Source organism: Miniopterus schreibersii (assembly GCF_964146895.1).
Source record: "Miniopterus schreibersii genome assembly, chromosome: 12".
NCBI lineage: Eukaryota > Metazoa > Chordata > Mammalia > Chiroptera > Miniopteridae > Miniopterus > Miniopterus schreibersii.
The window spans coordinates 7,199,931-7,213,986 of NC_138112.1; the positions used below are offsets into that span (position 1 = coordinate 7,199,931).

A 14,056-nucleotide genomic window follows, 5' to 3' on the forward strand; every position below is an offset into this window, starting at 1 on the left:
TTGCTGCAGTTATTTTGAAAGAAAGGCTGTCAATCCATTTCTCTCTTCATTTCAGTCTCTCTTCCAATTGCCTGCATTTCGAAGACTTGTTCTGAGCTACAGTCTGCCACAGAGTGTACTTGAAAATTGTCCCAGTCACACCGTAAGTTGCTGTTGAGGAATCCACTGTTTAGTACCTTTCATCCCCAAAGCTTTTAATTTTTTGGCTGAAGCTGATAACTGTGATGCTCTTTGGCTTGTGTTAATATTGTTTTCACTTCCAAATGGCTCTTTTTCCTTCTTTGTGACAAGAAATAAGGGTTTGTAAAAATGTAAAGTTAAGTAGGAATAAAATTAGAAAAAGAGTTCTAAGAAAGTGGTGAGTTGCTTGCCTACCTCAGCACGTGGGCGCAGAAATCGCTGCTCTGTTGTGGCAGCGAGCATTGAGCTCCCTTAGCCATCCAGACCTAGCAAGTCAGAGTAGGCAGCCTGGTGCTGGAGGTCTGTGCCTTAGGAGAGGTGTTAGCCCTGGCCGGTGTGACTCAGTGGTTAGAGTGTCCGCCTGGGAGCCGAAAGGGTCGAGGGTTCGATTCCTGGTCAAGGGCAGGTACCTGAGTTGCAGGATGATCCCTGGCCCTAGTCAGAATGTGTCCAGGAGGCAACCAGTCAATGTGTCTTTCTCACATCGATGTTTCTCCCCCCTGCCCCACTTCCACTCTCTCTATAAAACAATGGAAAAAATATCCCCAGGTGAGGATTAACAAAAAAATAAAAAAGAGGCTTTAGTAGTTTCTCACCAAGGACGAAGCCTCCCACCAGTGATCCAACCCTTCCCAGGATTTCTCCTGGGTGACAGATCTTCCTAGCTGGAGGGAGGGCCCCAGCTTCAGAAAAGAAGAATGTTGGCTTTTCTGACACTATTATCTCTCTTCTGCACAGACATTCTTTCAGTTTAGGGTAATCCCCCACAGAGACCTTATCAGAGTACCTGTAACAGAGTTTGAGGCCTGACCCTGGTCTAGATCTATGGAAATATAAATTAAGGAGTGATCATTGACAACTTTTCTCTGTATATGTTCTAATTTTCCAAGTAAGAAGTTGTGAAAGTATACATTGCTGTGTTTTCTACAGGAAAAGAGAAATATCATGTTTATGCAAGAGCTTCAGTATTTGTTTGCTCTCATGATGGGATCAAATCGAAAATTTGTAGACCCTTCAGCAGCCCTAGATCTCTTAAAGGGAGCATTCCGATCACCTGAGGAACAGCAGGTATACGAAGCCTATTCTTCACAGCTTTTCCTTCAAGCTCTGTGGAGTTTGAAATTGTGCCTAACATTACTGTAATGTTGCTTTTTTTAACTGTGTAATAAACTATGAACATGAGTAGGCAGGACTATGGGTGTCTGCCTTTGCCCTGTATAGTTAATGTCTAAGGAGAGTGTGTGTGTGTGTGTGTGTGTGTGTGTGTGTGTTATGGGGGGTGGGGAGACTGGCAGTTCTGAATGTAAGAAGTAGTAGTAGAAAAAATAGAATTATACAGAGGCTGTTGAAGTAGGAGGAGATTGGAAAAGAGCCCAGTGAGTCCTAGCAAAGGGTCACTGAGAAAAGTGAAGCCCTTTGCTGCACCTTTGCTGGGGATGGTCCAACTAGAAATCTTGTTTTTAAAACTGGCAGACCCTGAGTTCAGCAGCTTCTCTGAGCAATCTTCTAGATGTTAGTACCTTCTTTTCCCTGCCTCCTTTTAGAAAATAAAGCTCTCACTATTAAAGCAGCTTCTTCCTCATAAAATTAATTTTTTTTTCTCTAAAGGTCCTACAGTTCTACAGTATCTCAAAACATTTTACAAAAGTTTCCTTTCTCCATTCAGATCTCTTAAATTCTAGAGGACTACAGTGTGTTCTTTGGACCTTTTTAAAAAGTCCTAACGGGAAGATTTTGTTTGTTATTTGTTACAAGAAGATGTGGCTGGAAGTGGCAGAGTTCCAATTTCCTCCTAGCCACAACTTAGAGGTTGCCTAACGTGCCTTCTCTTTTACCTGTAGTACCTGGGTTCCAGTGTTCCTTTATCTTCATGATATTTGGCCCTAAAGTAGAAATCTTTTCATTGTAATAGAATCTTAGTCATTGGTAGGATAAGAGCAAATGTTTGTTTTCCTGAGTATAGTGTGGAGTCTAACTCTTACGCAATTTGTTACCTCTCTTACAGCAAGATGTGAGTGAATTCACACACAAGCTCCTGGATTGGCTGGAGGATGCTTTCCAGCTTGCTGTTAATGCTAAGTGAGTGTTGAGGGTCTTTTTGTACATCCTTCCTGCTCACAGTGGTCCAGTGAGAATTAGGATTAAGGGGGAACAGGACTCATTTCAAGTAGAAGTTGCTGGTTTTTACCAGACTTCATGGGGCAACCACTCATATATTTGTGTATCCCCATAGCCTTTGGTTTTTCTCTTTGAGGATATCGATAATCATGTTAACCCACAAGTTTTTACTAAAAGGGCCATAACTGTTAACTCTGTTAAAGCCATAGCCTGTACTGTAAAATGTGCTAAAAGGTTAAATCAATCGTAGATGTGAACATGGTGGTATAATCTGGATCATTAAATTTAATCTCAGACAACTGGTGAAATCTATGTAGAATGTTAGAAAACAGCCTTTAGTCATATCAGTCACTAGCAAAAGTGAAATTCAGGGCAAAGATACAGGTATCCATCACTCAATACAGGTGCTGAGGAATTTGTTTTCTAAATTGTTGTAACTTTGGGTAGAGGAAATGTATATCATAAAACAGCTTTGCAAATGGAAAACGTACATAGTTAATAACAATTTAAGATAGGCTTGTAAATATAAACTACAGTTGACCCTAGAACAACATGGGTTTGAACTGTGCAGGTCCATGTGTACATGAATTTTTTCCAGTGAATATATTAGAAAACATTTTTGGAGATTTGCAACAATTTGAAAAAGCTTAAGACAAACCACATAGCCTAGATATATCAAAAAAAATTAAGAAAAAGTTAGGTATGTCATGAATGTGGAAAATGTATGCTTTTCTTTTTTTTTTCTTTTTTATTAATTCATAAAGCCTTAATTTAGCTACAGTTCTTTTTTTAAAAAAATTTTTAAATTTTATTTCAGAGAGAGGAAGGGAGGGGGAGAAATAGAAACATCGATGAGAGCGTCATTGATCGGCTGCCTCCTACATGCCCCCTGCTAGAGATCAAGCCCGCAACCCAGGCATGTGCCCTGACTGGGAATTGAACCATGATCACCTGGATCATAGGTCAATGCTCTACCGCTGGGCCATGCCAGCTGGGTTATGATATTCTTAATAACATTTTCTTTTCTTTAGCTTACTTTATTATAAAAATATAGTATATAATACATAACATACAAAATATGTGTTAATCAACTGTTTATGTTAGCAGTAAAGCTTCAGGTCAACAGTAGGCTATAAGTAGTTAGGGTTTGGGAGAATCAGAGTTATACATGGATTTCACCTTTGCCCGTAATGTCCTTGTTATTCAAGAGTAACTGTATTTCCATTCCATTACTACTGGCCATTGGGAAAACTTTATTTAATTGCAGAACTACACAGGAAGGCTCATTCTTATCTATGCACTACTTCTGTACCTTGTATACCTTGGAGATATATCTCTGTCTCTGTATCTCTATTTCTGTCTCTGTCTCTATCTCTGTCTTTGTCTCTATCTCTGTTTCTGTCTCTACATATGTATCAAATGTTTACAGATGCATGTTAGACTTTCGGCCCCTTAAGCCAGGGATCATGCTATATTGTCCTTCTGATTTTAGCATATACTTGTTCAGTGAATGTTTGGACTGAAATAATCCATTACTTGTTTTAGACCGTCTCTGCCTCTTTGTTTAATGAAAATGTAGTGTTTTTGCTTTTGAATGATGGTTGGGTTTAGTGTAGTGCTTATCTGATCCAAATGATCAGAGTTGTCTCTTTTTTTTAAAAGCAGCAATCCCAAGAACAAATCTGAAAATCCAATGGTGCAGCTATTCTACGGTACTTTCCTCACTGAAGGGGTTCGTGAAGGTAAATTCTCTGCTGTCCTATGACCAAATCTGTATTACTGTGTCCATTTGATGAGGCAGTGTAGTGAAAAGGCTTGGGAGTCAGACAAATGCAGGCCCGGATGTTGGTTCTGCCTCTTAGTATCTGTATAATCATGGACAAATTATGTGAGCTCCTGGATCCTCGGGTTCTTTATTTATAAGATGGGCCCAATTAGGCAGCTCTGTTGGTTAGAATGTCTTCTCCATACACCAAGGTTGTGGGTTTGATTCCTGGTTAGGGCACATATAAGCAGCAACCAATGAATGCATAAATAAGTGGAACAACAAATCCATGTCTTCTCTCTCCCCCCGCCTTCCTCTCTGTAAAATTAATCAATAAAAATAAAAAAAGATGGGCCTGATCATTATCTCAGAGTTGTTATATTAAATTTATAACATTTGCATTACCCAAATTTAGTATTAATTTTAGATGCACAGTGATGTTACTCAGTTGCCTATTGTTCTTTCCAGTGTGATATCTAATCTCAAAAAGTTTATTGTTAGACTCTGCCAAAATGTTTATCTACTATGGAAGCTGCATGTTGGATACATGAGATTTTTTTTTCTTTTTTTCAGCTCTAGAGAATTTTGAACACATACAAATAGACCAGTATAAAAATCTCCATGAACTCAGCAACCATTAGGCTATGGCAGGCATTCCCCATGTAACCTCTGTCTACTCTTACCCCTCTGACATTCTTTTTAAAACAATCCAATATCACTATCATTCCAAAAAAAGTAGCACTTCTTATATAAAATACCTAGTCAGTGTTCAAATTGTTAACTTGTTGTATAATTATATATGCAGGCAGAGTGTGTTTATTTTTATAGTTTCTTTTAATTAGGATCCAAATGTAGTGTATTTATGATTGGTTGATATCTTTTAAGTCTCTTTTCAAAATCTGTAGACTCTCCCTCCTCCGCCAATCTTTTTTTCTTGAAATACATATTTTTAAGACATTGCTTGTTTGTTCTCTAGTATTTGTCTTCCCCATACTCTGAAATTTTGCTGCTTGCACATCCATGGTAGAGTTTAACATATTCCTCTACTCCTCTTTTTATAAATTGCTAGTTGGATCTAGTATTTGACTGCCTGGAGGTAAGGCTTTTTTAGGCAAGACAGCCTCTCAGATGGTGGGATAGTCTTGGTCAGGAGGTATTTATTGTCTGATTGCGTTTCTTCTTGTAGTGTTAGCAGTTGTCAGTGATCAGGGCCTGGATCCACTGGTTCATGAGCGGTTGCCACACAGCCTTAAGTGCACTGCAGATCAGCTCTTAGGATGTGGCTGAACTAAGAAGACATGGTCTCTTTGGTATCAAAAAAAAGGCGCTTTGGTAGTGATGTTTTTTAAAAATCAATCTGTCTCTTTGTGTCTAGGAAAGCCCTTTTGTAACAATGAGACCTTCGGCCAGTATCCCCTTCAGGTAAATGGTTATCGCAACTTAGACGAATGCTTGGAAGGGGCCATGGTGGAGGGTGACATTGAGCTTCTTCCTTCTGATAATTCGGTGAAGTATGGACAAGAGGTGAGTTGGATACTTTTATTTGGTGTGCCAACCACAAAGCCAGTTTAGTAGACTGAGCTTTTTGGCCAATTGTTTTCCCATTACATAACTTTACACTTAGTAGAGTTTGAACTCGTTTGAAGTCTCATGAGTTGATACGAGTTAGTGAGTCTTACTGTTTGATAACTTCTTTACTGAAAGTATGAATCTGGAGTTTGAGTTATCAGTCATATAAAGGTTGTGTGCTGCTTCTGATGTTTCAAACGTGATCAAGTTTCTCTCTTTCTGTTGAAGCCTACCTGTACCTGAATAGGGAGAGCCCACTGCCTCCATATTTTCGGAGGGTAAAAGTACAGTGATTAACTCCTATGGTATGCTATTTAGAATATTTTCCCTATTATAGTACTTACTGTTTTCCATTGTAACTTCTGCCTTTGCTTTAATTTTTAAAAAAATTTTGTATTCATTTATTTATTTTTGTGGGTTGGAAAGAAAGGGAGACATTAAAGGGAGAGCAAGGGTAATGAATATCTCAGCATTTCAGCTGGGTTAAGAGCTAGTGCATTGCATTTGTAGTGGCATTATTGGCAAACCACACTGCTTAGATTACTCTCTTTTAATCATACATTTTGAGATAAAATTGTGGCTTAAATGATGAGTCCAATTCAGTAATTACTGTAGGAGAAAGAAAAGCTTTCTTGAATTAAACTAGGGAGCATAACATGAGCCTTGTGAGAGTGCATTAGCAGTAGAACAGGGCTTGACTGGGAGAGAGGAGCTGCCTCCCTAGCTTTTCAAGGACGGTACTAATTCCTGATTGTGCGGAGCTGTGCAGAGCTGATGAGTGTGCTCACAAAAGAGAGGGGATGCTCATTAGCTACTTAGCCCTCTGGAGACCTTTATTCAAGGATGGGATCTCTTTATATATATAAAGGAAATCATTATGCTTGTTTAGATTTTGCCCTGAGGTAGTCAGACAGGCTATCTGGATTTCCCTTGTGGCAACAGGGTATGTGAAGGGAACAGCTGTTTTTACCTTTGGTAAAGAGAACATTTTAAAGCTGTCACACAGACCTCTGGCCTACAGGTGAATTGAACAGAAATGCCTTTCCTGGTCTAGTTTTTCCTCATCTATGATCAGTGACAGTTGAGGTCTTTTTATAAGTCAGGGCTTTCTTTTCTTGAAACTCAACATTATAGGCTCAGATGTCTGGGTCCCTTAGAAGATGTCTATAAATTGTTGGAATTGAGAGATTTTCTCAGAAATTTGAGAACTCATAATCATGAGGCTATTTTAGGTTTCTTTTTTAGACATAAAGGGTATTCAAATTATGGTTAATAGACTATAAGTAAATAGTACATAACATATGTACACATATTAGTCTTTTTCGCTGATTCGTGGAGACAGTTGTTTCCTTACTTATATACTGCTTAGGTCATAATTTCTAATTCTTTGGTTAGGCTACCATTTTCTTCAGGTTTTAAATCTCTTTTGAGTCCTGATGGCTTAATAAATGAGTTGCACAGGTGCGTGGTGCAGTTCACATATTTAAGGGCAGTTATTTCTGAGGATGATAGTTGAGCTGGAGTATTGAGGAATGTTTAACCATATTTTCAGCGAGGGCATGATTCTAAGGGGTCATTTCCTTTAGGATTTGAGAGTAAACAAAAGCTCTAGTATGAGTTAGATTTGAATATAAATTCAAAGGAACAAGTTCGATGAGGCATATTTTAAATCTGGCTATTGCCATTTCCTAAAAATAACTTCTTTCTCCCGCATTTTTACTCCTGACATAGTGTTGGTTTACAAAACTACCTCCAGTGTTGACCTTTGAACTCTCAAGATTTGAGTTCAATCAGTCTCTTGGTCAGCCAGAGAAAATTCACAATAAGCTGGAGTTTCCTCAGATCATTTATATGGACAGGTGAGTTCTGTGTTTGATTATCTTAAGATATTTTACAGCAGAAGTGAGCCCATACTAAGTATATTGTGCATACGAATCACCTGCAAATTTGGATTTAGTGGGTCTAGGTTGGGACCGAAGAGTTTGCACTTCCAAAAAGCTCTCAAGATGATGCTAATAGCACTTCTGATCTCTGGACTACAATTTGAGGATCTGGGCTTTAGGTGAAGAACAGTACATGGAGAAACCACAGTGTATTTCTTTCTAGTCTGGTTTATTGATGTATAGTTTACATATGAAAAAGGTTACAGCCAAAGGTGTACATTTTTAGGTGTACAGCCAAAGAGCTTTGACAAATGTATACCTACAGCCAAGTAACCATCGTCACAGTCAAGATGCAGAACATTCCATCACCCAGAGGGTTACCTTGTGCCCCTTTGCAGTCAGTCCCTTCCCCCACCACTCGTTTTCTGGCCCTTTAGTTACGCATTTGTAGGATGTTATAATTAGGAACATTAATATTTAGTATGTACCTAATACTCTCTTCTTTCATTTATGATTTTGAATTTGGTGTTCATCCATGTTACATGTATCAGTGATTTGTTCCCTAATATTACTGAGTAGCATTTCATTCTGTGGATGTGCCACAGTATTCACCAGTTGGTGGGCATTTCAGATGTATCTACTTTTAGTCTATTATGAGTAAAGTTGCTGTGAACATTTACTTAAAAGTCTTGGTGTGGGTTTCAGTGCTTCCATGTAAAATACCCAGGAGTGAGATTGCTGGGTTGTATGAAAAATGTATGTTTAACTTTATAAGAATTTTCCAAACTGTTTTCTAAAGTGGCCACACAATTTTGCATTTCTACCAGCTCCATTTGCTCCAAATCCTCGCCAATATGTGGAATTAATTTTAGCCATAATAGTGGGTTTGTAAGACTATCTTATTTTTTTAAATTTGTTTCCCTGATAACTAATGACATTGAGCAACTTTTTATGTACTCAATTAATGGTCATTTATATATTTTTTTTGGTGAAATGTCTATTCAAACCTTTTGTCCACTTTTTTAACTGGGTTGTTGTGTTCATACTGAGTTTTAAAAGGTTTTTTATATATTTTAGATATAAATCCAAATATTTCCCATCTGCCTGTCTCTTTCATTTTCTTCCAGTGCTTTTAGAAGAGCAGGAGTTTTAGTTGTGAAGTGTAATGTATCAGTTTTTCTTTTATAGTTTGTGTTTTTTATATTCTAATTAAGAAAATTTTTGCCAAACCAAGGTCACAAAGATTTATTTCTATTTTTTTCCTAAAAATTCTGTAATATTAACTCTTAGATTCATATCTATGACCCTGTTAGAGTTTATATTTATATATAGTGTGAGATAAAAGGTGGTTTTTTGTTGTTGTTTTTACAGGAGGGGGAAATATGGTGCGTGGCTGTCCAATTATTCTAGCACCATTTGTTGAAAAGACACGCTTTTCCCCCACTGAATAACCTTGATACTTTTGTCAAAGTTAATTAAACTTATATTTGTAGGTCTATTTCTTAGTCTCTGTTCTATTTTCTAATCTTATGCCACTGCCACATTGTCTTGATTACTGTGGCTTTATTATAAATCTTGACCTCAGTGTAAGTTCTCCAACTTTGTTTTCTTTTTTCAAAATTGTTTTTATTATCCTGGTCTTTTGCATTTCTATATAAATATTAGAATCAGCTTGTCAGTTTCCACCTAATAGTGATTGGGATTTTGATTGAGATTGCATTGAATGTCTAGATGAATTTGGGGTAAACTGACTTAACAGTTTCTAGTCCTTCAATCTATGAACATAGTATAGCTCCACTTATTTAATTCTTTGTGAATTTCCCTCAATAGTGTTTTATTTTTAGTGTACAGGTCTTGCACATATCTAATGTTTATCCCTAAATTCATATTTAATTTTATTGTAATTGTGTGTTTTTTACCTTGTTCTCTCCAAGGGGAGAGCTTTTAGTCTTCACCATTAAGTACGATATTAACTGTGTTTTCACAAATGCCCTTTGTCTAATTGAGGGAGTTTCCTTGTATCCCTAGTTTGCTGAGACTTTGTGTCATTAACGTTTTTAAATATAAATTGTGTTTTTGGGCTTACTTGCTTAGATATATGTACAGAAGCAAAGAGCTTGTTCGAAGTAAGAGAGAGTGTATTCGAAAGTTGAAGGAGGAAGTAAAAGTCCTGCAGCAAAAACTGGAAAGGTAAGTTGTGGACACCATTGTGCTTAGAAATATAGGAGTAGAACATTAAAGTCAGATAATTTGCTTATATTTAAAAATTCAAAGTTTAAGAAAATTAAAAAAAAAATTTTTTTTCTAAGGATGGAGCTGTCTTCAGAATGACCTAATAGTATCCATGGGTAAACAGTGGTCCCAGGGGACTCAAGTGACCCTAAGCCATAGCTACTGGCAGTGTATGTTAGAGGACCAAGTTCTGACTTTATAGCCCTTTACTTTTTCTACTTACCTTGCCGTCTTTTTCACAAACATGAGAGAGGGTAATTGTCACAGTGCTCCTTTCCCTTTGTCCTGGGAAAGCAGTTTCTGAGTATCTGGGAAAGGTAAAAAAGGAAAACAATGCTGCTCTACCTAGAGCAGTGCTAACTGATTAAAATGACTAATATTTCTGAGACGTACAAAGTCCTTTGTCTTATGGAGGAATCAGTCCCTTTTGTTTATTTTACACTATTTCTGTGGAGTCACCCCTGTGACGTCCTAAGGAAGAGTTAATGTAATTTCTTTCTAGTTAAGATAGAGCACATTGATTTAGCATTTAAGAAGGAATCCCACACAATATCAGTGACTGTTCTCCCTTTTATCTGCTTATCAGTTTTGCTGCTACCACCACCCCAGCTCTATGCACTCCGTCGCTAGGTCATTAATTTCCCTGAGAGGCAACACTATATACCAGCCCATGATAGACCTAGCACCTATAGGTCTGCCTTCCCCAGCCTCCTCTCCTCACTTAGGAAGAACTTACCCAAGACCTATTGTGACGGATTATCTACTTGTCAATATAGACTTAAGCTGAGGATTGATTCCTTAAATAGTGTCCTGGAAGAGATTTACAGGACTCTACTTGCAACAGTATTTAACTTTTCAGGTTTTGGTGATACTTCGTAAGACTAGAAAGTTTTTATTGTTTTCCTAGAGCCAAATATACCTGATGTATTATAGCTCAAAATACTCAATTTACCAGTAACCAACAAGGCATTCTAGCATATTTAGATTTTAAAATAGCATATTGGAGCATTTTCTGTAATGTGATACTACTCTTTTTTAAATAAAATGACTTTTTAAATTTCAGATCACTTAACTTGGATAATTTTTTAAAAATTGCTTGTCTGTGTGTGACATACTCCTGGGAAAATATACAAGAAACTTAATGAATATCATTAGGTAGTGGAACTGAGATGGGGGTGGGTGACTTTTATGGCTTGTTTTACACTATTTTATATTTGAATTTTCCTACCAGGTGGTTGTATTACTTTTATCATTAAAAAAAATGTTCACCATTTCTTCTCTAAGATACCTTGATATAAAGTTAAAAATAAGATTTGTTATGTACAGTGTAGACATCTTCTTTGAAACTACTTTTGCTCTGATTTTACTAAATTAATACAGGTACTGCATTGTATGAAGTAGCTGGTCGAAAGGAATTTGGTAGAACAGGAAAATAATTACGTCATAAAATTGAAGATGACTTTCTTAGAGGAAAATTTTTCCTGAAATTTTGAATATCATTAAAATACAGCAATCCTGCGAAGAGTTACAGGTGTAAAGTGATGGCTTAAAAATCCTGTGACAGGTTATCAGTGCCACATTGCCAGTAAGAAACTGTTTCCTTTGGTTCAGGCCAGTTGTGTATTAATTCAGCAAACACTGAGGGCTTAAGGAAGTACACTATGGGATAGACGAGAGGTTTAGTTCGTGCACTGTAGGAGTTCAGGGAGAGTAGATGTTCATTCCAGTGTTGGGGGCATGTCATATTGAGGAAGATTTCATGGAGAAAGTAGGTCTTGAAAGAGTTTAGATAAGCTGAGTTTAGATGGCTGAAATTAAGGCAAGGAAATGCATCTTAAGGAATAGAACAGTTCTTTAAGTTTTCTCTAGCTTTACATATTCACCATTTTTTTTAATGAAAGCTGTAACTCTCTGGTGTCCGGACCCACAGGAGAAAACATGCTGTTTCTCCTTTAAATTAGTGAAGATGGAGTGTCTTAGCTACGTATCCTTTAACATGTTGTTGACTTAGCACTATACTTACTTTCCACTAGTATTTTCATTTCCTAATGTCCTTTTTCATACAGAAACAGACAATTTTCCCTCTTCCTAGCTTTATACCTGTTTCTTTTTTCCCCCTTTATTCAGAGAAGAAAAATGTGAATTGACTCTGTCCTTTGTAAATAGAATCTCAGAATTATAGAGTTTACCTGTACCAGTCGGTCAACTTAATTATTGTACCATTCAAACTCTGTCTACTATAGTAAACTGTAGAATTCATTAAAGTAAGTTTCTTTACTGAGTCTAACATCTGCTAGTAGTAGCAGAATATTGGGTATTATTAAAATAACTTGTTATTTTGATTACATATTTCAGATATTATTTACTAATCCCAAAGAAATCTTTAATAATTTATGCCTGGGCTATGCTATTGTTGAGTGTATGAGTAATAGGGTACTTAGAACTCCACAAAAGAAAGATTTGCCAGTATTCTTAAACTCTGACCTTTACCAACACCTACTTCCCATTTTCAGCTTTCATTTTTTTCCTAAAATTGCTAAGTGATTGATCTGAAGGGTAGCAAAGAAAAAATCCTTGGGTACTAGTTCACCAGGATTATTTTCAGATTTGAGTACTGGTAATATTTTCATTTGCCTTCAAGAGACAGCATTTACTTTTCTGACCAGAGCCTAATTGTGACATGATACCAAGAGAAAGCATAACTGGCATGACTTTTAATAGGAGTTCATTTGAAATATTTTTCTGCCAGGTATACAAATTTAGATTGTTAAAACTTACTACTTTTGTAGTTAGGGATTTTTTGCCCAATGGATTGTTTGAATAATGTATTAAATATTGTGTAGTCTTTAGGAATAGCCTTTTCATTGACTCTGAACATAATAACAGATCTTTTGTCAGTAAGCCTCTAAATATAAGATAGACATGGCCAATAGAGCACCATTGTCTTTGCCTCTTAGGTATGTGAAGTACGGCTCGGGCCCAGCTCAGTTCCCACTCCCAGACATGTTGAAATACGTTATTGAATTTGCTAGTACAAAACCTGCCTCAGAAAGTTCTCCGTCTCAGAGTGACACAAGCATGACATCACCACCTTCTCCAGTGCACTGCCCAGTTTCTGACCTGACAGCCAAGGAAAGGTAATACAAAAATGCTTTAAATAGTATAAGTATATATATATATTTATTGTTGTTTAATTTGAACTGTGCACTCTCTTTCCATCTGATTAGCACTCACCCCATATGAGCTTGAGGTCTGTGAGCTTTTTGTCTTAAAGGGAAGGATTTTGCCAGCTGTCACTTGGGAAAATGTTCCTGATTCCCACCAGTACACTCACCTGCTTACAGGAGGGTTGGGGTTATTTTGGAGGCTTCCTGAACTGTCTGGAATAGTGGTCATTCTGCACCAGGGCAGCCTCATTTTGAGCTCCCTATTATCCAGCTGCTACCAGAGGTCTTTCTAAGAGGAAACATGCTCTTCTAGACATCTTACTCTTCCTCCTAAAAGTACACACGACTAAGGAAACAGCAAGGAAAGAGACTTATTCTTAAATAAAAAACTAAAACATGAAAAGAACTGGCTAGTAGAGGAAGAGGACAACCTGGAGGGGCTTATCCAGTGAAGAAACAGGAAGGCCAAGGCTCAGGAGCCCTCTGGTTGTGCTCTGGCCCAGCCACAGGCAGCAACCTTTGTAGCCTGGAGGAACCACTAAGGTCAGCTCAGATTAAATTTGGTATATGTGTCCTAACTAAAAAAACAAAACAAAACACTAGGAACTATTTTAAAAGGTTAGATTATTTATTTAAGAAAGATTAGGTCTTTACTGCGAGATCACTTAAACATCACACAGCAGCAGGTTCCCCACAGTGCAGACAGTTTATTGCATAAAATGACATCTTCATAATAGTGTGGTGCCTGGCTAGTGTGGCTCAGCAGTTGAGCATTGACCTAGGATCCAGGAGATCAGGGTTCAATTCCCAGTCAGGGAACATACCTGGGTTGTGGGCTCGATCCCCAGCATAGGGCGTGCAGGAGGCAGCCGATCAATGACTCTCTCATCATTGATGTTTCTCTCTCTCTCTCTCTCCCTTCCTCTCTGAAATCAATAAAGACATATTTGAAAAAAAAAAATAGTGTCGCCACCGTTGAGGTTCACATCAGTTTTCCATCGGAGGTGAGGGTAAAAGTCAGCTCATCTGAAAGCATCAGCAGCTGTGGGTGATGGGGAGAGGGTCAGGTCTAATGCTGCTGATCTCTGGGGAGCAGGGGTAGACTGAACTGAGAGTCTTCAGGGCTGCACTCCTGCCAACTC

At 37.7% G+C, this 14,056-nt stretch overlaps 1 protein-coding gene across 15 annotated transcripts in view; it reads left to right on the plus strand.

Moving 5' to 3' along the window:
• Nucleotides 1–14,056, plus strand: part of USP28 (ubiquitin specific peptidase 28) — a gene marked incomplete at its 3' end in the record, with an annotated part of 61,307 nt that overhangs the window by 27,412 nt on the left and 19,839 nt on the right. For 7 of the 15 annotated variants that reach the window (XM_081155699.1, XM_081155694.1, XM_081155702.1 and 4 more), the window contains exons 6-13: nt 56–142; nt 1,111–1,248; nt 2,186–2,259; nt 3,964–4,040; nt 5,439–5,587; nt 7,364–7,491; nt 9,610–9,705; nt 12,705–12,884. In XM_081155699.1, the coding sequence (XP_081011825.1) occupies nt 56–142; nt 1,111–1,248; nt 2,186–2,259; nt 3,964–4,040; nt 5,439–5,587; nt 7,364–7,491; nt 9,610–9,705; nt 12,705–12,884 (929 nt within the window). Of the gene's footprint in view, nt 1–55; nt 143–1,110; nt 1,249–2,185; nt 2,260–3,960; nt 4,041–5,438; nt 5,588–5,858; nt 5,938–7,363; nt 7,492–9,609; nt 9,706–12,704; nt 12,885–14,056 lie in introns of those variants that run through there. The other 8 variants (XM_081155693.1, XM_081155692.1, XM_081155700.1 and 5 more) reach the window with 2 other exon arrangements.